Source organism: Trachinotus anak, unplaced genomic scaffold (genome assembly GCF_046630095.1).
Source record: "Trachinotus anak isolate AG129_WGS33_773 ecotype Australia unplaced genomic scaffold, CSIRO_AGI_Tana_v1 ptg000005l, whole genome shotgun sequence".
Lineage (NCBI taxonomy): Eukaryota > Metazoa > Chordata > Actinopteri > Carangiformes > Carangidae > Trachinotus > Trachinotus anak.
Window position 1 is genome coordinate 5,583,102 of NW_027273856.1, and position 22,677 is coordinate 5,605,778.

The 22,677-nt window shown below is 39.4% G+C and overlaps 3 protein-coding genes across 7 annotated transcripts in view; 2 read left to right on the forward strand and 1 right to left on the reverse strand.

Annotated features, from left to right (window-relative positions):
* LOC139621470 (transcription factor 7-like 2) overlaps positions 1-2,796 on the reverse strand; it is a 32,703-nt gene extending 29,907 nt beyond the window's left edge. The window contains exons 1-6 of one of the 3 annotated variants that reach the window (XM_071477999.1): positions 2,629-2,796; positions 1,779-1,846; positions 1,584-1,652; positions 1,226-1,382; positions 764-871; positions 603-651 (exon numbers count right to left, since the gene is read on the reverse strand). In XM_071477999.1, the coding sequence (XP_071334100.1) occupies positions 603-651; positions 764-871; positions 1,226-1,382; positions 1,584-1,652; positions 1,779-1,780 (385 nt within the window). In that variant the 5' untranslated portion in view covers positions 1,781-1,846; positions 2,629-2,796. Of the gene's footprint in view, positions 1-124; positions 365-602; positions 652-763; positions 872-1,225; positions 1,383-1,583; positions 1,653-1,778 lie in introns of those variants that run through there. The other 2 variants (XM_071477998.1, XM_071477997.1) reach the window with 2 other exon arrangements.
* Positions 2,797-6,469: 3,673 nt separating this feature from the next.
* On the forward strand, positions 6,470-9,136 carry LOC139621481 (uncharacterized). Of its 2 annotated transcripts, XM_071478016.1 has the most exons (6): positions 6,470-6,606; positions 6,778-7,119; positions 7,289-7,324; positions 7,574-7,678; positions 7,836-7,864; positions 8,165-9,136. In XM_071478016.1, the coding sequence occupies exons 1-6, from the start codon at positions 6,564-6,566 to the stop codon at positions 8,285-8,287; spliced, it is 678 nt and encodes a 225-aa protein (XP_071334117.1). In that variant the 5' UTR covers positions 6,470-6,563; the 3' UTR covers positions 8,288-9,136. The 2 variants fall into 2 exon arrangements, with proteins under 2 accessions (XP_071334117.1, XP_071334118.1); XM_071478017.1 differs by lacking the exon at positions 7,289-7,324.
* Positions 9,137-14,072: 4,936 nt separating this feature from the next.
* On the forward strand, positions 14,073-21,776 carry LOC139621482 (uncharacterized). 2 transcript variants are annotated; one of them, XM_071478019.1, is made up of 8 exons: positions 14,073-16,158; positions 16,688-16,766; positions 17,084-17,277; positions 17,437-17,787; positions 17,926-18,036; positions 18,164-18,201; positions 18,318-21,105; positions 21,272-21,776. In XM_071478019.1, exons 3-7 carry the CDS (start codon positions 17,235-17,237, stop codon positions 18,438-18,440), a joined length of 666 nt encoding a protein of 221 aa, XP_071334120.1. In that variant the 5' UTR covers positions 14,073-16,158; positions 16,688-16,766; positions 17,084-17,234; the 3' UTR covers positions 18,441-21,105; positions 21,272-21,776. The 2 variants fall into 2 exon arrangements, with proteins under 2 accessions (XP_071334120.1, XP_071334119.1); XM_071478018.1 differs by lacking the exons at positions 14,073-16,158; positions 16,688-16,766; positions 17,084-17,277; ... (1 more) ...; positions 17,926-18,036; positions 18,164-18,201 and having other exon boundaries at positions 18,466-20,280; positions 20,398-20,724; positions 20,842-20,877; positions 20,995-21,105.
* Positions 21,777-22,677: the final 901 nt, after the last annotated feature.

Consider the following 22,677-nt stretch of genomic DNA (forward strand, 5'->3'; position numbering starts at 1 on the left):
CTCTGAAAGTTTTCTGACCACAATCTGACAGAACCAGAAAACAATCAGCATCTACATGAGTAGTTTGTGGAAAATATAAAGAAGCATTAAAAGTAGCTGTTGATTCAATCACCTGCGTCTGTTTTCATTTGTCACATATCTGAATGAGAAGTAGAAAAGTCACTGAAAAGCTAAAGATGAAAGCTGAAGCAACGTCTCCACCACAGGAAGACTGGCCCTCAGCTCTCTGCATCATAAACACAAACTACAGGGTCTTGTTATTTCCAAAGAATGACACCAAGAGATAAATCATTTTTTAGGACTGAGTTGGTGACACACAGCCTCTTGACCTGCTGTGTGACCTCCTCAGGTTCACACTCAGACGCTGCAACACAAACAAACAACAACAGAAACACTGATCAGTCACTGAGACTTTGTAACACACTTTGAAAACCAGATGCTGCTTCTTAAACCTGCGCTGAGGAACATCTGTAGCACCAGAGTCAAATAAAATCACAGATCATGTTCATGTTTCTGACAAGTTATGATCCTCATTGTTATTCATCACAGTTTTCATCACATCACATGAAAACACACAGTGATCCACAGAAATATTGTCGTACCTTCAGCCCTGGTGGGAGCCTTCCTCCTCACCCTCTTCCTCTTTTTGCCCTACACAAAAACAAACACATTTGACTTTCCACCTGATGCCAGTGAATGTGTTGCATCATCTAGTGTGAAGATGTAAACATGTATGAGTTGTATGTGAGCGCAGTGAACATACATAATTCTGACTGCAGGACCAGTCCGGGTGTCGCTGGGCGTGGAGCCTCCTCTCCTTCTCTGCCTGCTCGTAGTATTTGGCCTGCTCCTCCTTTGACAACGACTTCCACTGTGGACACACGACAACACACTGTCAGTGCACACAGCTACACTACAGGCTGACTGGTGCACGAACACAAGCATGACAACATGATAACAGATACAACACTTCCACATTAATAGGTGCAGGCCCTGCAATGCAAACTCCCACATGTGTCATAAAATGTTGGAAATCCTGTTTCAATGTGAACTTGTTTTCTGGTCATGTGACAGGAAATAAAAATCATTCGCTTTCAAGAATAAAAATACTTTCAAGATGTGAAGATCTGTGGTTAGAGGGAAATCTGAAGTGAAATTTCAAGTGTTGTCTGAAACAGTGATCAATGCAGCAACTTTTACCAAACTGTGATGAAGAGTCACTCACTCTCTGTCCCAGGATGGTGTTCGGTGTGGCGCTGTTGTTGTCGTTCAGTTCTGCAGTAACCTTTGGCCTCTGCTCATCCCTAAAAATCATGAAAGCGTTGGGCGGCTTCTTGATATAGGGCCGGCCATCATCCTCCTGGCTGTCACGCTTTCTCTTTCTATGGGAAAACAGAAAAAAAAACAGAAGGGCTGTGACCATGAGGAGAGAAGTATTTTAGGAACAAGCAACATCTTGGTTGACAAATAACAGACACCTGAAGCTGTGAGAAATGAAATATAAGGTGACTGTGATTTGATTATCAGTCTGGCTTTGTTGTGCTCTTCCTGCTCCAGACCATGAGCCAGTCAGGCTGACTTACTGTGAGCTGGAGGTGTTTGGTGGAGGAGCAGCAGAGACAAGAGGAAGGCTGTACACCACCTCTCCATTCCTACATGAATAACATCAGACAGATTCATTAGACAACAGAAAAAGTGTGTTTGAAGATGCAGACAGAGGCTCACAGATGTGCACACTCATGTGTTTGTTTGCATTTGTGTTTGTGTGTGTTACTTGCATTATTCCAATGGGAACCAGGTTCTCCTGAAAACCTTCAGCAAGCCTCACCACCGGTACATTGTTATGCTGGAGACACACAAACACACACACAAAACAGGTGATGAGACGAGCTGCTTCATCATCTGTGTCAGAGTTTCCTCTCTCTTTAAGCTGAGCTGCAGAGGCTCCTGTGGAGTGGCAACTTCTGAGGCTGAAAAATGAAGCCGACATGGAAGTGCCAAAAACTGTAGTTCCTCAAATGTCCACTTGAGTCTGGTTCCAATGGTGAGTCAGTCCCCATAGACTCCCATGTTCAAATGTCCTACTAAACCACTACTTCACTACATTTACCTGACAGCTAAAGTTATCACTTACTTTGCAGATAAAGATTTTATGTAGCTCATTTAGCATATGATGCATTTATTAAAGACTGAACTCTCCAACAATATATAATAATTGTTAAGTCTTAATAATCCAAGAATATAATCTAAGGTTACAATATATAAAAGAAGTCAATGCTTTTAAGAGTGTTTTAAGCAATACAATTTGATGAAAACATTAAATTTACTTACATTGTGATTTTGTTTCTTCAACTTTGTTAAAGGATACGAAGTCTCCTCTTTAGGCGAAGAGTGTAACTGTATTAATAAACCATCAGCCAATATCCCAATAAACTTTACTTTACATTTACTTTCCTCAACTATGTTTCTGTTTGAGGAATCATGTTATATTGATAGTAGTTGACAGAGGTGTGTGTCTAGAGAGTCAAGTCTATCTGAGTTCTAAAAACTAAAAACTACTGTTTCTGCATTTGAAAACAACACATTCAAACCTTGCTTTAAAAAAGAACTCATCATTTCAGCACTTACCTGCTGCGTTCACTGACACTCTGGCTGGTTAACACTCTGTGTTTCTTGTCTTTCACTGTGACTTCTTCCAGTTCCCAGTTGTCTCAGATGAAGTCTGTGTTAACTCTGTGTTGTCTACAGGTGAACTGGACCAACACACTCTCTCACTGTGTGTCACCTTCCATAGAATCATCATCATAGAGTCATTTAAACATTCTATTCTATTCTATTTCAATATTCTCATCTGTAGCCAATACAGTTTACTGGTAACCATGACAACCACTAGCAATGTCCCAATCTCTTCCTGACCATTCATATATTTTACTCAGTGCTGGAATGTAACTAAGTACATTTACTCTGTTTTGAGCTGCTTGTGTTCACTGGTGATAAAAACTGAAGTCAGTGTATCATTATAACAATGTCAAAACACTCCACTACAAGTAAAAGTCCTCAGAAAAAGTGCAGAAGTGTGATCAGCAGTTAGCATGTATGGATTAGTATCATTCACATGTGACATTATTAGATTGCTAATACTGTGCAACAGTTTGTAAGCAGCACTTTACTGTTGTAGCTACTGTACAAACTGTGAGGTAGTCCAGTGGTTTCAAGCCACAGGGTGGGGCCCCTCCAGAAGAACAATCTGAGGGGCCGTGAGATGAATAATAGGAGAGGAAAGAACTAATTATTTATCGATTAATTTTTTTATACTCTTTATTTGTTGAATTGCATTCCCTTACAGTAGTTATTTCTCAGAAAAGAACCCAAGGAAATAACAACTTCATGATATCTATAGTTTATATCCTCCTCCATCCCATCCTAAAAAAATCATAATAATGATAATAATAATAATTACACAAGTACATTTAAAAAATATAAATAAAGTCATTAAAAAAATAATTTTCTCTTTTTAAAAAATGTATTTATTTATCTGTTTATTGTACTGAGATGCTGCATAAAAGAATGACATCACACAATGCTGGTTTTCAAGGTCTGTGTTCATTTATTTGTGGTTGTAGAAGAGGCAGACCCCTGAGAAAAGAGGAGGAAACATTAAATATGTAGATGGTTTAATGATGAGACACACTGAAATTGGGAGTAGTTCAGACAGAGGATACAAATCAGCACAGCTGTGGGATTAAACAACAGAAATGTATGGCCGACTCAAAAGCAAATCTCAACGCATGTAAGGTACTGAAAGGTCAGAGATATGCAGGGAATTTAACGATCACTCGGATCTTATAATCAATTCTGAAACACACTGGGAGCCAGAGTAAAGAGGCTGAACAGAAGTGATTCTGGTTCAAAGTCTTGCAGCTGAGTTCTGTACAGTTTGGAGTCGATCAGGAGATTTTTGGTTCAGACAAGTAAAAAGTCTGTTGCAATAATCCAGACATGATGAGATGAAGGCTTGTAGGATGCACTCTGTGTCTTTAAAAGTTGAAATTGTTTGTATTTTTGAAATATTTATATGATGATTGCACAGCATCATGGTAAAAATAAAGAACTAAAGACTCCCTGCAACAGGCTTGATATGTTCCACGATGCAACCAGCAGATGGCAGAATTTCTTTTGCCCTCTGCTGATATTGTTTGTCCATAACAGTCTGTGGATTGATTTTTCCAAAGGATGAGACATTTATGCTCACTCCCGAGGGCCTCGCATCAGTGCCTCTTGTCTGCCTCCCTGCCACGCTAAGTGTGCAACACTAGCTAACGTTAGCTGAGGAATGGAGTCCGCTAACGTCAACAACTGACTCCCAGCACAAAACGTCTGTCAGATTTTTAATACTTCATGTCCAGTCTAACATTATTCATTCCTCTCCTAACTGTCAGTAACATCATCACTGTCTCAACACACTGCCAGACCCATTCAGTGCAGTGATTTCACAATATGACAAAGGTCTGTTCTAATTGCTGAAACATTAGCCATTGACTTAGTGAAATGAGTTGTGATGGACACCTTTAGGTCAATAATTAAGTGTGGCAACACATCTTATTTATAATATTCTGTCTAGTTCAATAACCATCAGCATCCATCAAATGTAGCTCTGCTGAAATTGCTGAGCTTGGTAAACAAACAGAGATTGGTGAGGCTGGCAGGCTACCTAATACTGATGTATCATATAAATGTAACCTTCAGTCTCATGTCAGTGGCGTCACTGTTTTGCCCCAGATGCTCAGTCATGCCTGCCCACACAGAGTGAGCACAAGCAGCTGGATGCAGTTAACTTAATGATCACTGGCAGGTTTGCCACCGTCTATATGAGGAGACAAGGGGCAGAGCTTGTCAGTCTACTGCTCATTGACAAACTTCTCCGGTCCACTTTTAGCCTATAACTAGTTTGGTTGTACTTGACATTACATTATTGACTGCACAGGATACAGGGCAAGTACAGCATTTAGAGCACTTCATGAAAACCTGTTACCAAACTGAAACAACTTTAGAGGATGTGAAAAGTATTCTTAAATACAACAGATACAAAAGCTTTCAAATATATCTGTCTGAAGTTTCCTGATTTTAACAACCACACCAATGATGATCATTAAAAGAAAAACAGTCAGACCCCCCAGGATCACACTTCATCTAGAAAAAAAGTCACTGAGTCAGATTAAACTTTCTATTTGGTGGCATGAGACCAGGCCAACAATCTACGCAATGAGAGAAATCTTATTTTGAGACTTGTTGTCCTCATCATCAAATTGATCATCACCTTTTAATGAACTGAACAAAAGTAATCTTACCTTCAACATTTAAATATATTACACTGACAATCAGACATACACTTGTGTAAAATCCACAGAAATACAGTCCAGGGTCAGATGAATCCACTTGTTTGATTTTGAGAAGGATGCTGGAGATGTTGGATTTCATCATAATATTTCCATTTTGGTATCCATCACAGTATGAGATCCAGCCTGAAATAAGCAGCAGACACAACAAGAGATTGAGTGTTTAATGTAACAGTTACTGTAATAAGGCAACAGCAACAATTAATTCAACTCTAATTTACAAGTTTAAACTCTGGTGTATTACTGATGACATCACTTGGTGCTGAGAATAATTGGTTCAAAATAAAATAAGAAATAAATAATAAATAAATAAGTTAAGGTGAAGCTCCTCATTTCAATTTCAATACCACAAATGGAACATGAGCAAATAAATAAACTTTTATATAAATCAATTGTTTAAATTCTGGAGGGTTGGAGTTACCATAGATGTGAATATAACTGGGAGTAATTCAGTCTCTGTACTCACTGAAGCTGCAGAGAAGTAAAGCTGTTATCAAGGTGAAGGTCTTCATGGTGCGTATGACTGCAGCGCTGCGATGTCTGTAAGTGAACTGTGTAGTCAGGGTGCTGTCAATGTCAAGAGGTGGAGGTGGTTTTGTTTTGGGTTTTTTCCTGTTTTGGTCAAACTGAAAATTGCTCCTGCTGACATGCACAGAAAAGCTGAGCAGCCTTAAGTCTTAGCATGTTTTTTATATTTTCAGTTGCTACAAATTAAATATCAAAACCTAATCTCTTCATCCAAAATAAAAGATACACACAACTTCTGTTTGCCTTGACCATAAAAATGATCAAATATCAGACAGCTCACTATTGAAAAACAGCAGCCAGGCTACAGATGTTAAGACAGTCGTCTACAAGCTGATGGTGACACTGATTAAAATCCCTTATGTAGACGTGTACATCAGATGCAGTGGGAAACCTGTGCTTCCAAACAACAACACAGTTTGAAATCTTCTGATGCAGGTAACATGAAGAGGCTTCAATTAATATTCTTACTTTTTGCAAGTGCAGGGCAGCATTAACGTGTCCATGCCACGTCTGGAGGGAGAGAGAGAACCACAAAAGGGCACATGAAGAAGAGCATCCTTCCTCTTTCTGTTGAAAACACAGCCTTCCTGGGCTCACTTCAGTCGCAGCCATTGCAGAGCTTCGGTCAAACACACAGTGATGAACTTTACCTTGATAACACCTTTCATTCTCTGCAGCCTCAGTAAGTACCGGAACAGAATTATGCTTTGTGCTAATGTTGTTATTGTATGTTGAGCTCATTGTAAATGAAACTTGTTTACTTCTGATATTCCTGCTGACTTTTTATTGAGAGATATCGTTCATGTTGGTTTGAAACATCTTAACCTGTTGTTGTGTGTGCTGCTTGTCTCAGGTTGGATCTCTGTCTCAGGGTCTGGGTTTCACACTGTGAGGGGCCGACCTGGCGAAGAGGTCACACTGCTGATCTCCAACATTTCCAAATATGAATCTGTGACCTTCTGGTTCAGGCTGGTCAACAGAACCCAGATCAGCTGTATCTCTGTTATGATCAGGTCTGACAGCGCAGCTGAATTCTGCGATGGATATGGAAAGGAAAATTTTGAGATGAGATCCAACATCTCCAACCTCTTTCTCAAAATCAAACAAGTGGCTTTATCTGACTCTGGGCTGTATTTCTGTGGATTTTACACAAGTGGACGTCCAATTTTCAGTGTAATAGATTTACATGTTGAAGGTGAGATTACTGTAAAGTCTTTCAGTTGGTGCCTATTTATGGTTATGATTGTAATACACTGCACTTTCAGTTATTTTCTTTTTGCTTTTGAAACATGGTAAAAATGTGAACATGAGGTGAATCAAATATGACAAAGTCAAGACTAAATTCATCTTCATTTCATTGAAAGGCAGTGATGAAGTGATCGAGGACGTGAAGCCTAAAGGTAAATTTATACAGATTTCTGTGTCAGCTGTCAATCACTTCCAGGTAAAACAGTGAAGCTACATTTGTCACATTTTAGTCAGTTTTAAATGATCTTTCTTGAAGAGGAGTAAGATCAGTTTTTAAGTGTGTGTGAAGGTAAGATTATTACAAAATCATGTGGTATCCATCCCTCTGTTAAATCTGACAACTAAATAGCATTAATTTTATTTTGTTAAAGGAGCGCGCTACATTACCTTTCTTTTCCCAGAGGCTGATGGAGTGACAAAGCTGATGAACGCGATCCTGGGTGGTCTGATTGTTTTCCTTGTGATCATCAATGGTGTCGTTATTAAAGTCATGAGACCTCCGGCAGGTACTTGTCTGATTTACAGATCATTGTTTTTATGCATTCTGCCAAAAAAAAAGATTCAGATTCAGATTAAAAACTACAAACTGCTTCAGGCCTGAAAGTGATAACATCAAACTTTAAGGAAAATGAACTGATTCGACACTTTGTTTCTTTAATTTAGCTGCCGGTGAGGAAGCACAACAACGTGAGGTAAAACAAGATTTATCACTTATTCTTATGATTTAAAGGAGCTATTTGTAAGTTTTGCTATTGCTACATAGCATAACATTAGCATTAACAGCCGTTTACTTACCAGTCTCCAAGTTCAGCATCAAACTTCAATCCTTTACTCGCCAAGAGCTGTCTCCACAGGTGGAAAACGCCAGCGTCTCTATCACGTCTTTTAGTACAAAACTTACACAAAGCTCCTTTAAAAGTGGTAGAATCGACACGACAAATCAAGATGAGGATTTTTTTGACATCTGTAACTGTGTGAACTTTTACCGACAGGGTCTGGACTCCAGTGACCTGAGGGATGCAGCACTGAGTGCGTGTTCGGCAGCGATGAGAAGCAGGAGGCCTCCATCACAGAGAGAAGTGGAGACTCATGTTATTTACACTGCCAGCAAATAGACTCAGGGTGGATCTGATGCTTTTATCAAATTAATCTGCTGCTGTGTGTGTTCAAGATTACTAAATGAAATCATTTTCCATGTGCTTTTCTACACACTCTCTCTCCCTCTATCTTCCTAAGAGCAGTGTAGTCTGAGCTGGAGTTGTTCCGATACTAGTATCAGAAATGCCCCTGATCCTGCTGGAAATATGGGATCAGGTATCAGGCGAGTACACGAGACTATGCACAGATCTGATTCCACGTCATTTATGAATAAACTTCATAGTTTCACACCCGAATAAACCTGCCATCTCTTTGCCTCTCTAAAACAGCAGCCTACACTATAAGCTGCACTGTACAGAGTGGTGAGGGAGAACTGATTCAGGGTAAATAGTGTAACTTTAGCTGTTAGCAAAATGTCATTTGACAATAATTTACTCTGGAAAGTCCCACCAGTAAAAATACAACATGTATAGTACACAAAGCTTCAATTTCAGGGGGTGACATTAGTGTTTGGACAACTAGTGTAGGAACTGTTAGTTATTCCTAAATGTATTTATTTGTTTTTATGATTGTTCAAATTAGACAATAATATAAAGAGTCTATGGCATTCATGTATTTGTTCATGGTTTACAAAGAGTTTAACCCGAGCCACGCCATACAACAATGACAGCAATCATAGTAGCTTACAGCTGTTAAAGGTGGCTGTAATTGCAATAGTATCGGATCAGAACTCTGTATCGGCCAATACACGAGTTCAGGGATCGGTACTGGGGAGGAAACAATGGTATCGGAACATCTCTAGTCTGAGCTCAACCGAAGTGAAAATTGTGAAGTTTTGTTTGAATAAAGTCAGAAATGAAGCAGTGGATTCTGGCTGAGTTTCCTCTGTGGGGTCGACACAGTGATCAAGTTCTCTTCTACAAACACTGTGGTGAAACATCAATATAGGAACAGCACATTGTAGCTGTGACATTAACGTGCTTCATGTTTGAATCAAACACACTGTGTTTATCTTAAGAAGGATGATAGTTGTATGATAGTTGTACACCCCTGTGTCCCACCCTGCAGTGTGGTTGCAAGCAGCACTGTGTGAATTAGCGAGATGTCTTCACACTTCTGACAGATTCACACCACTAGTTCATTTTCACATTGTCTATAAACATGTGTAAACTTGTGAAAAGGCGCCTGAAACAGTGACACTTCCACAGGCTCATATGAAAGCAGTCCCTCTGTTCCAGGCTGTAGAGATTTAACACGTGAAAGATCACAGCAAAACTACAGCAGGTGCAGCGCCCATCCGTCTGCACTGTGACAGTTCACTGTCTTCTCAATGCAGCTGCAGGCTACTGAACAAGACTAGGTCAGAACCTAATATATGGCTGGACCACGTCGTAGGCTATTTGCATTCTGCTGAGGTTTCAGTGCTGTGGACCTGACAGCTCAACACACTGCCACTTAAGAAAACACATGCAAATAGACAAAACACAAACAGATTCAGAAAACATCTTTATCAATTTGACAACATATGTGCCGCAAATACTAACACAAGCAAATAAAGAAACACGCTGCAAGTAGCACAGACGACGATGAACACAACTTGTTCAATGCTTTAGGAAGTCGAAGTTAAAAGCACTTATGAATTAGACAACACAACAGAAGTGTTTCCAGGGGACACAAAAAAGGGATGAACCCAGCTGGGACGCACTTGTTGTTCAGTGCTTTGTGACTTTTGAAGTTAAAAGCAATGACCAACAGGTGAACATGGATGTATTTTAATATATTTATTATAATATATCAATGGAAGTGGAATACAGTTTTAATAAACTTTATAATTTCACACTGGGATAAAACGACTGTTTTCCTTGGTTGTCATGGTTAGAAAAATAAACTGTACAGAGAGTAGCGTACCTACCTTCATCACCATGGATACTATAATTACAGTCATAGATTGGTTAGGTTTAGGAAAAGGTGGTGATTTGGGTTAAAATAAGTTCTTCATATTTGTTTGGTTTGTGTTGTGTTTTATTACGTCGCAGTGTGTCGAGCCCTCAGGGACACTGTACCAATAAAATTATTGTCATTTATTTTCTGTTTCTATCTCAGACAACAGAACAAGTATGAAACAGTAACTAAAAGATGACATGCTAACCAGCAGTCACCTCTAAGCTGCCAGAATCTTGATTTCATAACCATGACGTCGTCTGACAAAATCACCAAACACGTGAATTAAAGACAACGGCTGTGTTGTGATCTCAGCTGGGTTTACTTGTAAAATGAAACTCAGAGATGAAGTTAGAAGCTCAGTCACGTCAGCTGTCAGCATAGAGAGGTGTGTGTGTTTTTAAAGCTCCATCTCCTAGTGGTGTAACCTTGTCACTCATGAGGCCTTCAGCTGACCAATGGTGTAACTCCATCACTCATTTAGTCACAGACACAGTCAGTCAGTCTCAGTTCATAAGGTTGTTGTGCTCCAGCCAAAACTGTCAGTTATTCATTACCATTACTCCCTGAAAAAATGATCACGTCCCTGTAACGACTCAACCACAGGCAGAAATGAGTTGCACTGATTTGAGTCACTCAGCACAGCTCCAGTGAAGGTGCTTTCCAACAACTCTACAGATGTGACACTCACACGTCACATCTGTTTTTAGAAATGAGACATGACAAGATGCCAGAACACACAGTGTAGCAGTTCACAAAAGCTAGACCAGTCACCACACACATAACTGTCCTCACAGCGAGAGTCACACATACACACATTCACTCACACACACACACACACACACACACACACATAACAAAGTCAGAAAAAACCCAGTTGATTCCCAAATACAGGAGCTAGCCAGCAGAGAAAACACAACATGTAATAATAATAATAATAATAATAATAATAATAATAATAATAATGAGAAGAAAAAGAAGAAGAAAAACAGGAAGAAGACGAAGAAAAGAAAAACAGCATAAACAAGATAAGACACAGACAAGATAAAACAATAAATGAATGAATGACAATGGAAATAGATATGTAAATGCATACATGTGCATACACATACATATACACATACATACACATGTAAATACAGTATATACATGCATACACATTTATACACATACACACTCAGTCATATGTACACATGATAAGATAAAAAATGCATTATGTCCATTTTCCAGAGCTCCAGGAAAGGCCAGCCTAAACCAATGAGTTTTAAGTCTGTTGTCTGGAGGAGAGAGCTCCTGAGGTTAGGGCCCGCTACACTAAAGGCCCTGTCGCTCTTGGTGCACAGTCCAGGAGGGGGAGTGTGGAGTAGTTGGGTGTCAGAGGAACACAGTGATCTAGAGGGTTTGTAGGGCTGGAGAAGACTGGACTGAACCCAAAGCACTTTCAAAACACCCTCAGCTGACACAATCATTATTATGGTCAATCCTATAAAGGCCGTGATATAGCTTATGTTCATTTTTTATTTTGGTTTGAACATTACCATGGTAACTTCATATGAAATGACCTCAAATCATCATTTGGTTTTGTCACGTTTTACTGAAATCATGTATGAGGTCAGTTTAACCAACTGGATAAACAGAAAGAAAGACCCCACCTCTTCAGCTGACAGCACCCCTCCAGGAGCTCAGCTTCATCACTGACATTAATGTGATGAACTTGTCCATGATAAATTATCTGCAGCTTCAGTAAGTCCTGAATACATTTCTCTCAACTTTAATGCCAGAAGACCCACAAGGCTCTGATACCTTCTCCTCTGAAAGTATTTACGTTGTTAGTCTGAGCGCGGAGGTGGTCAAAAGAAACACCCACCTTTTTTACGCTGAGACCTCTCTCTCAGGAAAACAGTTCAGTCACCAACATTAAAGTGGTGCAGTCCTACTGTACGCACAACAATGAACTCTAACGTGGTAGCAGCTTTACTCTGTACCTGCAGTAAGTACACTTAACTATTTTTCCTCAATACAACAATTACTGACCTTTCTTCATCTGCTGGAACTTAACCTTACAAACTGTTCTTTAATAACATGATTTACCTGCTTTGTTTGCTTCCTGTTGAATTATAAGTTGATGAATAAATTACTTTTTGTGTGTTTCAGGCTGGATCTCTGTCTCTGTCTCTGAGTTTCACACTGTGGAGGTCCAGTCTGGTGAAGATGTCACACTGCAGTGTACCAACTACTCCAGTACTATCAGTCACATACACTGGTTCAGACTGGACAACAGACCCAACATCAGCTGCATCTCCTCCATGTCCGCCTCTGATGGCAATGTTTCGTTCTGTGATGGGTTTAAAAATGGAAAATTTAACATGACATCCAACGTGACGACCCTCTTTCTCCAGATCAAAAGTGTTGATTCATCTGACTCTGGACTCTATTTCTGTGGATCTTACTGGTACAATAAGATAACAACTGTCAGTGCAACATACTTAAAGGTTCAAGAGGTTCAAGGTAAGACTGTTGATGTTGTCTTGTCTGTGTTTTAGTTGGGAAGAAGCAGATATGTACCTTTGTAGTCACTGTCAAAATAAGAGCTGAGCTCATGCAGAATAAGAAACAGAAAGTTAAATATATTTATCTTTCTTGTAGAAGAGTCTGTTGAACCACCAACTCTGATGACTGTGATCCTCGGTGGTCTGATTCTTTTCCTCATTATAGTCGTCATTGTTGATTTCTGTGGATTTTACATGAATGAAAACTCAGTAATTGTCAGTACAACACATGTAAAGGTTCATGTCAAGACTTTCGACATCGACAAAGTAAGGACTACAATAACACTGTAAAAACTATATTAATAATAGATAATAGCAATTAGCAGATTATATTTATCATTAGCCTCAATGTTGGCGTTTCCTTTCCTCTCATTAAAATTTCATTGTCAGTGTTACATTTGAGCTGTTTCCAACAAATAAAGTCCAGTCTGTCTATTTATATATTAATCAAATCTTAAGCCACTGGAGATAAAGTACATACATGTACATAAAGTCTAATTTAATAACATCTCTCATAGAAAATCCTCATGGAACAACAAGCCTGAGTGTGATCCTGGTTCCCCTCATCATAGCTGCCATTGGTGTGGCTGTCACAGTCAGCAAACTTCAGCCAGGTACTTGGTGAAGAAAGTTGTGTCAGTATGATGAACAAGTCTAAGGCTTCCTGTTTGTTAATGGCAATTCTTTTGAAAAGTGGCAATTAATTGATCAGATGTATTGTTTCGATCTTTTAGCTGATAATCAAGAACAGAATCTACAACAGAATGAGGTGAGTCTCATTCATATTTTCATAAATTCATATTTTAGACTCGTCCAGTGTTTTATTTAAAGTGTTGATATCCATAAGAAGATATATTTGTGGTTTTAAGAACCAAAAACCATCTTGGTGTAGTTTCACATCTCTTCTTTCAGGCTTCTCTCTGTGGAGCTCTTGTAACAACAGGTCAGTCAGCCAATCAGAAGAGAGGCTCTGAGACTCTCTTCTGATTGGCTGAATGTTTTCTGAGTGATCAAATAAAATATAGCATATTTCAAACACTCAGAGAAACAAAATCCTGCAAGACTGGATGCTGAGTTCAGACACACCCGGCTTGGGACATGACCGCGACAGTGACTGCTGTGTTGTGACATCACAAAGTCACAGAAGTCCTGATGTCTCGTTTTAAGGCTCAGTTTCTGAATACAGGCTGTGTACAGTTCTCTGTGGACTGAGGCTTTGATACCTTCACAGTATTAATATAGAACCTAAACCTGCTTTATCATAAAAAAAAAGACATGGACATCTCTCTTCATACAATATGGGACCTTTAAGGATAAATTAATGTTCAATGTCTTGTTTTGTTTTGTTTAAAATGTGTTGGAGTCACTTTGGCTATTTTATCAGTGAATGACATTATTTCATATCACACCTCAGCTGTGTAAGATGTGTGACCATAAACACTTTTGCTTCCAGAATCTGGACTCTGAGGACCTGAAAGACGCAGCGCTGAGTTTGTGTTCAGCAGCAACAAGAAGCAGGAGGCCTGCATCAGAGGGAGAAGTGGAGACTCGTGTTTTTTACACTGCCAGCAGATAGACACAAGAGTCTAATGTAACACACCTCATGCTGGAGCTGGAGGGAAAAAATTGAGTTTTGTGATAGATTCTTTATTCACAGAACATGTGCATTATCCCACTCTCTTTGTTTTGTTGTCTAATGAATACGACTGGTGTGCGAGAGCTACACATCACATGTTTGACAGGAAGAAACAGCTCAGTGTGGTCTGAGCGCAGCTGGGGTGAAAATCATGAGGCCTGTTAACTCCACCTTGTGCAAGAATAAAGTGTGAAATGAACTTGTGAATACTGGCTGACGTTTTTTTCTCTCAGGAAGACAAAATGAATCAGCTTCTCTACATTTGTAGAGCCTGTCAAAAGCAGATAGTACTGTACATTAGAACAGCAACTACATGTTTTAATTGTGACGTCAAAGTAAGTGTGTATAATGACATGCTAAATCTATGAGGAGAAGTACATTTTGATGTTTGATGAGTCTTGGACAACTTACAGCTTCATGCTAACGAGCTTAAGGACCAACATAACTTCCTGTTTATTTGCCACTGCCATAAGATATACAGCACACCCTGAACAACGGGTACTTACAAGGGACAAAAACCTATTATATTACACATCTGTTGTTCAGCATTTAGCCCCCATCTACCTATTGTTACCTGTTGTTTCACTGTGGTGATAAAAAGCACTGTCTGTATCAGTGAGGGATCTATATCCGCATCATTAAAGGGGCTATTTGTAAGTGTTCTCCTGGTGGTGGTGATTGTAGCTTCGGCCATTGTTGTGTTTAAAAGACCTACACTGAGTTGCTATTGCTAGGGTTAGCTAGTTAGCGTGCCAACTGCAGTAGATGAAAATACGAGATAGAGACAAGAGTTAAAACCAGTGCTGGAGACAGCACTAGCACTTTCTACACTGGTAGGTAAACAGCTGTTAATGCTAACTTTAGCTATGTAGCAATAGCTAAACTGACAAAAAGCTCCTTTAATGGGGTCTGAAACAGATGAAGCTCCTTGATCTCCAGGCCTTCATCTGCCCAGAGAATAAAAATACTTTATATATTGAGGTTATATTTTATTTGTATTTGTAGAGACGTGTAGAGGTGGAAATCACAAATCACTTTGATTTGATTGGAATCACTTTGTTCAGTTCAATTCAAAAGATTCATAGTCAGTGAGTGTGTAGCTCACAAGTGGTCGCAGCACCGCTCAAAAGCACGTCAGTACATAGGTCAGTAAGTGAACACATCACCAGTTACACAAGTCTGATGTTCAGCTGTGTGGTAAGACTGAATGAAGCAACGATCACAATGATGTTCCGTCAGTTTCTGGTCCAATCAGTCACGTTCCATTCAGCACGATACAAACACAGCACATATTGTTCATGGCAGACTATGGTTGTTCTCGTGGTTTTAATAAGCTTTTAATGTGGAAGAAACGAGCTATGAATCAAAGCTGAGCTGACAACTTTCAGTCACCAGTGTGGAGCTCCACTGCTAAAATCAACGGGTTCAGTCAGTCTGTCTAGACAGTTTGTACATGTGCTGAACACCTCTCTAGATCAGTGAGCATCCTGTTAGTCACGAACCCTGTCACTGCTCCCCTCATCACCTGTCACACTTATCAGGCTCCACGCTCACACAAACCCACCTCTCTACATTGTTGTGAAAAAATGCCTGTAGCATTGTGACACTTCCACAGCTTCAAATCAACACATTTACTCTGCTAAAGGCTAAATGATAGATCACATCAAACCTGCAGTAGGTGAAGGTCCCATCCATCTACTGATATTCACATTTGAACCTACTGAGCACTGCAAACATGAATCCAGTGATTCTCACTGTCCAGGTAAGATTTAAAATGCTGTTACTGATACATTCATTTTATCGGCTTCTATTGGGTGTACGTTATAATCAAGCAAAGACAAGCCAATGTGCACTTTTTGTAGCTTATTGGAAAGTTTACCATTAGCATTAGCATCACTGCACAAGCTAATTTTGTTGATCATCATTTAGATGAACTTTAGCAGTTTAAAAAATACCAAACAATTCAGATTTCAATGTCTGATTTTGGGAAAATATGGGAATTACAATTCTAATACATTTCTGAATACTATGAATGAATGAATGAAGCAACTATCTTTTCTTTAGGATAAGGTCCAGTATTTTTAGTATTTTTCATTATTAGATGAGAACAGGATTTTACATTTACTGGCCTTTTACATATTTTTAGGGATTTGTTTGAACATGAGATCAAATCAAAAAAATGGATGTTGATTTGTAAACTTCTCGAACCATTAACCGCAGAAAATATAAATCGCTGATTGTGCAGGAGTCTCTTATAACTGTATAATAGGACTAATTCTCCTTCCTTCTAGTTCACTCACAACTCTTGATGAAAGTATATAAAACTGTGGGCCACACCAGTGTTGCCAGTTATTCATGATCTCTCCTGTGGTAAGTGGATATGGTGTAAACAAGCATGATAAGACACTCCGAGATGTCTGATGTAGAAAATATCGAAATCAGCAGAGAACCTCATTATTGCTGCATATTGTCAACAACATAATGCACACAGCAGGGTTACATCTCTTTGCACTGATGTTTCTCAACCAGTCCATTGAATATAAAAGCTTTCAGTTAAAACATCTATTGGATGTGTCATTAGTGGAACTACTGTATAAGGTTTCCTGACAAAAGAAAGATTATACTTCCTTGTGCTATAGAGACTTGTACAAACGTTAGATAATAACCTTGTTCTATTCTCATTGCAGATGTTATTTTGCAGCCATTTTCCTCAGAGCATTGTCATTCCGAGAAACCGGATCAACAGAGGAACAGCCCGCCTCTTTACACTGAGACCACTGTCACTGGAGCACAGTTCAGTCACCAACATTAAAGTGGTGCAGTCCTACTGTACGCACAATGATGAACTTTAACGTGGTAGCAGCTTTACTCTGTACCTGCAGTAAGTACACTTAACTATTTCTCCTCAATACAACAATTACTAACCTTTCTTCATCTGCTGGAATCTTACAAACTGTTCTTTAATAACATGATTTACCTGCTTTGTTTGGTTCCTGTTGAATTATAAGTTGATGAATAAATTACTTTTTGTGTGTTTCAGGCTGGATCTCTGTCTCTGTCTCTGTCTCTGAGTTTCACACTCTGAAGGTCCAGTCTGGTGAAGAAGTCACACTGCTGTGTACCAACTACTCCAGTACTATCAGTCACATATTCTGGTTCAGACTGGACAACAGACCCAACATCAGCTGCATCTCCTCCATGTTCAGCTCTGATGGCAATGCTTCGTTCTGTGATGGATTTAAAAATGGAAAATTTAACATGACATCCAACATGACGACCCTCTTTCTCCAGATCAAAAGTGTTGATTCATCTGACTCTGGACTCTATTTCTGTGGATCTAAGTGGGAAAATAAGACAACAATTGTCAGTGCAACATACTTAAAGGTTCAAGGTAAGACTGTTGATGTTGTCTTGTCTGTGTTTTAGCTGGGAAGAAGCAGATATGTACCTTTGTAGTCACTGTCAAAATAAGAGCTGAGCTCATGCAGAATAAGAAACAGAAACTTAAATATATTTATCTTTCTTGTAGAAGAGTCTGTTGAACCACCAACTGTGATGAGTGTGATCCTCGGTGGTCTGATTATTTTCCTCATTATAGTCGTCATTGTTCTGGTTGTCAAAACCAGGAAGCTTCATGCAGGTACTTTTTTTTAACTGAGTTGTAAGTGCACAACTCTGCAAATCTAAAACTTCCTCTTTGCCAAAAAGTTTGAACAGTGATATTTCCGATCAATGAACTGACCAGATGTGCTGTTTCTGTCATTCAGATTTAAAGACAGAGGAACAGAGTCCACAACACAGAGAGGTAATCTAAATGTAGCCTTAGATTAAGATCAAAGTCCACTTTATATGTTGTCTGGTTTTGTGTTTTCTCACAAACTCGTTCATGAGAGATGAGTGACTAAATGTTTTCATCTACAGAATCAGGGCTCTGAGAATCTGAACTATGCAGCACTGAATTTCCATTCAAAAGCCAAAAGGAGCAGAAGGCCTGCATCAGAGAGAGAGCTGGAGTCAAATGTTGTGTACGCTGCCACCAGATAGACTCAGGAAACATCTGGAACAGCAGCTCAGAGAGGAGATGATGCTTCATCATATCAATCTGCTTTTGGGGGTTTGTGTCAAAAAATGTTGAAATAACGATTTTATGTTGATGCATATTGTGAAATCTCACTATACATCTGTATCTGAGAGCAAAAGAATATGATTGTTCTTAGCTGATAAAGACACTGATGACTGTTCAGATCCTCTTACAGTGAGTTAGATGGAGGTCTGCAGCAGTGAAGGAGTGCACGTGAGCTAGACATCACGAGTTTGACTGGAAGAGACAGCAACATGTGGTCAGATCACACCTGAAGTGAAAATCGCAAGGTCTGTTAGGTCAAAAGTTTGAGTCTGTCTGACAAATTGTCTTTATGTACATACATTCTGTGAAAAAAATGTAAAGAAGCATAAAATGAAAAGTTGATTTAATCGCCTGTGTTTCTATATTTGTTTGTCATATACGTGGATGGAAAATGCAAAGATAAAGAAGCTGGTGTTGGTAACTTGCACTTACACTTTCCATTGTTGTAGCAAAGCAAAAAACTAAAGCAACGTCTCAGCCACAGGAAGACCGGCCTTCAATTCTGTGCATTATAACTACAAACAACACTTCCGAAGAATGACACCAAGAGATAAGTCTTTTTATTAGGGTTGAATGTGTACCACAGGGCCACCAGGAACCATGCAGGAGGCAACAGCCCGAGTCATATGTGTATCCTGGCAGTGTAAAAGGATTCAATGACCTTTTTTAGTGGGTTTCCCTGAGTTAAACAAAAACCTGCTTATACCTGCTAATTCTGGTGTGAAAAGGGTATTAGATAGACCAAAGAGCTGAGGTACTGAAGTCCACCCAAGTTTCCTGCACCTTCTCTAGCCCCATTCGTCTCGTTCATGTCCACTGGCCCTTGGATTCCTCCTCCGGACGCTCACCCCCCCGAGTTGGTTTTCTTGGTCAGCCCAGTGGGCCGTCTGGAATCCAGCTGTTAACAGGGAGGTGGGTGGGGGCTGGGGGATACTGTCATGATCTGCCATGAAGGGACTCTTTCTTTAGACTTTCTTTGGACTCTTTATGTTTGGACTTTTGTTTATTTCCTGTTTTACTTTGAAATTACTTACATTGTGAGTCTCATGGTAACTTCCTGTATTAGTCAATCGGTTTTGCTCCTGTTCGTTTCCCCAGTGTTTCCTCATGTGTCTATACATGTTCTGGAATATTTGCCTTTGTTTATGGATTTCGGTTTTCTTGCAGCACCAGTTGGGACTTTGCTTCCCCCCTAAAGTAAGACTTGGTATTTTTATCTTTGTTGAATAAATCTTTGACTTGAACCAGGTCTGCATTTGGGTCCAGCAATCCTTAAACATGACAACATTTTTCAAATAAAGGAATTCACATTATAGATACTCATTTTTTTTAATTGCAGACCTCACAGTCTGGCAGCCTATAGTGGAGAGCTAAATATTCAGCTGAAAAATACAAAGCACTCGTAGCCATTCAGTTCACAGTCCTGGGTATGTTTACATCATGCCTCCACCTGCCTGTCCTGGCACCTCCCTCTGTAACAAACAGGACCATATCTATCAGCCTAGACTGAAGTCTCAACCACATGTGGTCTGACCTTCAATTACATATTACTTTCTCCAGAGTCACCAGTCATGAAATGACAAATTATAAATTAATCATATAAAACTTTAAATAAATGATATAGAATGATAATAAGACTAGTCCTGATGGACTGCATTGCTGTTGTTTCCAACGGCTCAGAGAGATCAAGTGTTGTAGCAGTGAGATGATAATTCACAATGAGGAGCTTCATCTTGATATCCGCTTTACTTCTCTGCAGTAAGTACTGACATTGGATTATTCAGTATCCTCTACAATGCTGATTATCAGTACATTATTCAAGATGCTCTGCTGTTGCGTTATCAGCTCTCTTGCTGTGTCTGCTGTTTGTTTCAGGCTGGATCTCTGTCTCAGTGTCTGAGTCTCAGACTGTGGAGGTCCAGCCTGGTGAAGAGGTCACACTGTTGTGCTCCAGCATTTCCAGATCTCCAACTCACACATTCTGGTCCAGACTTTACAACAAAACCAAAATCAGCTGCATCTCCTCCGTGTATGGGTTTCATGGCAAAACCTCATTTTGTGATGGATTTAAAAATGGCAAATATGAAATGAGAACCAACGTGTCCACAATCTTCCTTATAATCAAAGAAGTGGATTTATCAGACTCTGGACTGTATCTCTGTGGACATGCAATACTTACTGTAATGTATTTAAATGTTCAAGGTAAGTTTTCTTTCTTTTGGTGCTTATTCTGCTGATTTATCTATTTCGATACATTCAATTTTCACCTTCATAATTGATTTATAAAAAGTATCTAATTATTCTCATATTTCATTAAAGGCAATGATGAACCTGATGATGACATCAAAGTGAAAAGTAAGATTCTTCTAAATATTTCTTCCATTGACTGTTGATGTAAAACATCTGGATGGTTTCATGTCACTTCTTTAATGTTACTCAGTGAGGGAGCAAACTGTTGGATGTTTCTTGTAGAAGAGCCTGATGGAATAACACAGCTGATGGTTGTGATCCTGGGTGGTGTGACCGTAGTCCTCATCATGGTCGTCATTGGTCTGGCTGTTAAATACAGGAAACTTCAGACAGGTACTTTTGGCAGCTAATGAATCTATATTTGCTTTTATTTGCTTAAATTTGTATCCATGTGATGGACTAATCCAAACTTCCTTTGTTACAAAATGCAAGTAACAGTAACGTCAAAGGACAATGATGCTGAACTGATGAGTTGACCAGGCATTCGTTTGTCATTTAGCTCATAATGAAGAACGCAATCCACAAAAGGAAAATCCAGGCTCTGATGATCTGAACTATGCAGCGCTGAGTTTCCATCCAAAGGGCAAAAGGAGCAGAAGGCCTGCATCAGAGAGAGAGCTGGAGCCAAATGTTGTGTACGCTGCCACCAGATAGACTCAGGAAACATCTGGAACAGCAGCTCAGAGAGGAGATGATGCTTCATCATTTTGTTTAACTTGTGCATTAGAAAAGTTACATCCCTTTGTCCTAAAATCTATTTTTGTATGATGCCAAACAACAATGCAATAATTTGTTGTGTGCACAGTTTTTTTTATTTATCCATTTCTTTATTGTCTTCTCTCTGACACACTGATTGGTGTGCGATGGAGGAGGAGCTGGTAAAGACACTGACGGTTGACCACAGTCCTTGATATTGAGAGCTAGATTAAGATCTGCAGCAGTAGAGGAGTGAGTGAGGGTCACATCACATGATTGACAGGAAGAGACAGCACAGTGTGGTCTGAGCACAACTGCTATGTGTTGGCATGCATAGGAGTTGATACCCTGTTAGTTATTTTCCATTGTGGTGGTAAACAGTACTGTCAATGACAGCTAAAAGTGAAGTATCAACCACAGGAAGACAGGCCTTCAGCTCTCTGTATCATGCCACACACAGCAGAGGTTTAATGTTTTTCTGCTTCATCAAAAATGTGTTTAACCAAGAAAAGATTTTGTGAGGTTTCTTAATTCGATCCAATCTTCTCATAGTCTGTCTACTTGTGTTTTACAATGACCACGCATTCGCAAGTATCTAACGGGGAATTTGTGATGTCATACAGCTGAAAATATCTGGTTGAAATGCAATCTGAAAGTAACAAGTGTTGACATTTGTAATTTGTTCCATGCTGCGTGATGTGAAGACTTGATAAATTTAGTTATCAAGTTTCCAGTGACTTTTTGACGTAACTGGGGACATTTAGTTCATGTTAATATTTAGTGTTGGCAGGCTGTACAGTGATGACTACTCCATTTAGATCCATTGTGATCACCCCTTAATTTTATGGATAAACTCATTCACTAATTTTTATATCTGCAGACACAATCTAAATTGAGTGTGTGAAAATTGTGTTTTAACACTCTCTGTCTCTGAATCAGGTGATTATATTCTGCATACAATGATGGTTCTGAAGAGTAGACACACCTTAACTGCTTGATAAACTAACACATTTTACAGGACAACATCTGGATCAAACCACACAACCAAACCGCTGGCAGGGTGCTGGATGTCAAACCAGTTAAAAGTTTGAATTAAGAGCATGCTCCCCCTGCTGGCCCTCACTGGTACCTGCACAACAACAACACAGGTGCGCACAATGCTGTGGTTTAAGAACACATTCATTAATCTGATTTACTAGGATATTGGTG